Genomic DNA, 724 nt, shown 5'->3' with positions numbered 1-724 from the left:
AGGTTTTCGTGTAGCATTTACCGTGAGATTATTTCAATTTGTAAGAGTTCCAGGGATTTTAAGTCAAGAGTATCTGGCAGAAAACCTTTTCATGGAATGGGATAAGGATATTTGATGTGATTTTAATGATTTTATTTCGAAAAAGGTTGACGGTGCTGGATGTACATATCATATACACACCTTTTTTGTTAGATGATATTGTGGTTTGCTCTTCACTATTGTAAATTTCAATCCTTTTTTTTTTTTTTATATTTTCGGGAACTGTTATGTCAACTTTATTTTCTTTCATTTCACTGAGAGTGGTAAACACATCGTGTATGTTTGATTCGAACACGAATCCAACAGATGAGTTTCCATCAGCAAGTGTCGTTTTTTGTGAGTAAGATTAAGGATGACAGGAAAGTTGGAGTTACTCCTCGTCAAGCTTGATGACGGGGGCGCCGACGAAGCCAGGATAGTGGGCGTATGGAAGAGCGTGGACGTAGGGAAGGCCATGGGCATAGGGAAGGACGGCATGGGAGAGAGCAGTGTAGGTGACGGGCTTGACGTTGACCACGGGCTGTACGTACTTGACGGCGGGCACGGAGATCTCGTGCTCCTTGGTGGTGAGCTCGATCTTGGTAGTGTCGGCGGGGGTGTTGGCGTCGATCGGCTCGAACTGCTTGGTCTCCACAGTGTGCTTGGTGACGGTGGGCACGGCGTGGAGGTACGGGAGGGGGATCTT

The 724-nt window shown here is 45.7% G+C and overlaps 1 protein-coding gene across 1 annotated transcript in view; it reads right to left on the bottom strand.

Moving 5' to 3' along the window:
• Positions 1-250: 250 nt before the first annotated feature.
• Positions 251-724, bottom strand: part of LOC119584952 — a 1186-nt gene continuing 712 nt past the window's right edge. The window contains exon 2 of the mRNA XM_037933551.1: positions 251-724. This exon is cut by the window's right edge and continues 348 nt beyond it. Within this exon, the coding sequence (XP_037789479.1) occupies positions 410-724 (315 nt within the window). The 3' untranslated portion in view covers positions 251-409.

Source organism: Penaeus monodon, chromosome 19, assembly GCF_015228065.2.
Source record: "Penaeus monodon isolate SGIC_2016 chromosome 19, NSTDA_Pmon_1, whole genome shotgun sequence".
NCBI lineage: Eukaryota > Metazoa > Arthropoda > Malacostraca > Decapoda > Penaeidae > Penaeus > Penaeus monodon.
The sequence above is the reverse complement of the archived record's forward strand: the minus strand, read 5'-3'. Positions and strand labels throughout refer to the sequence as shown.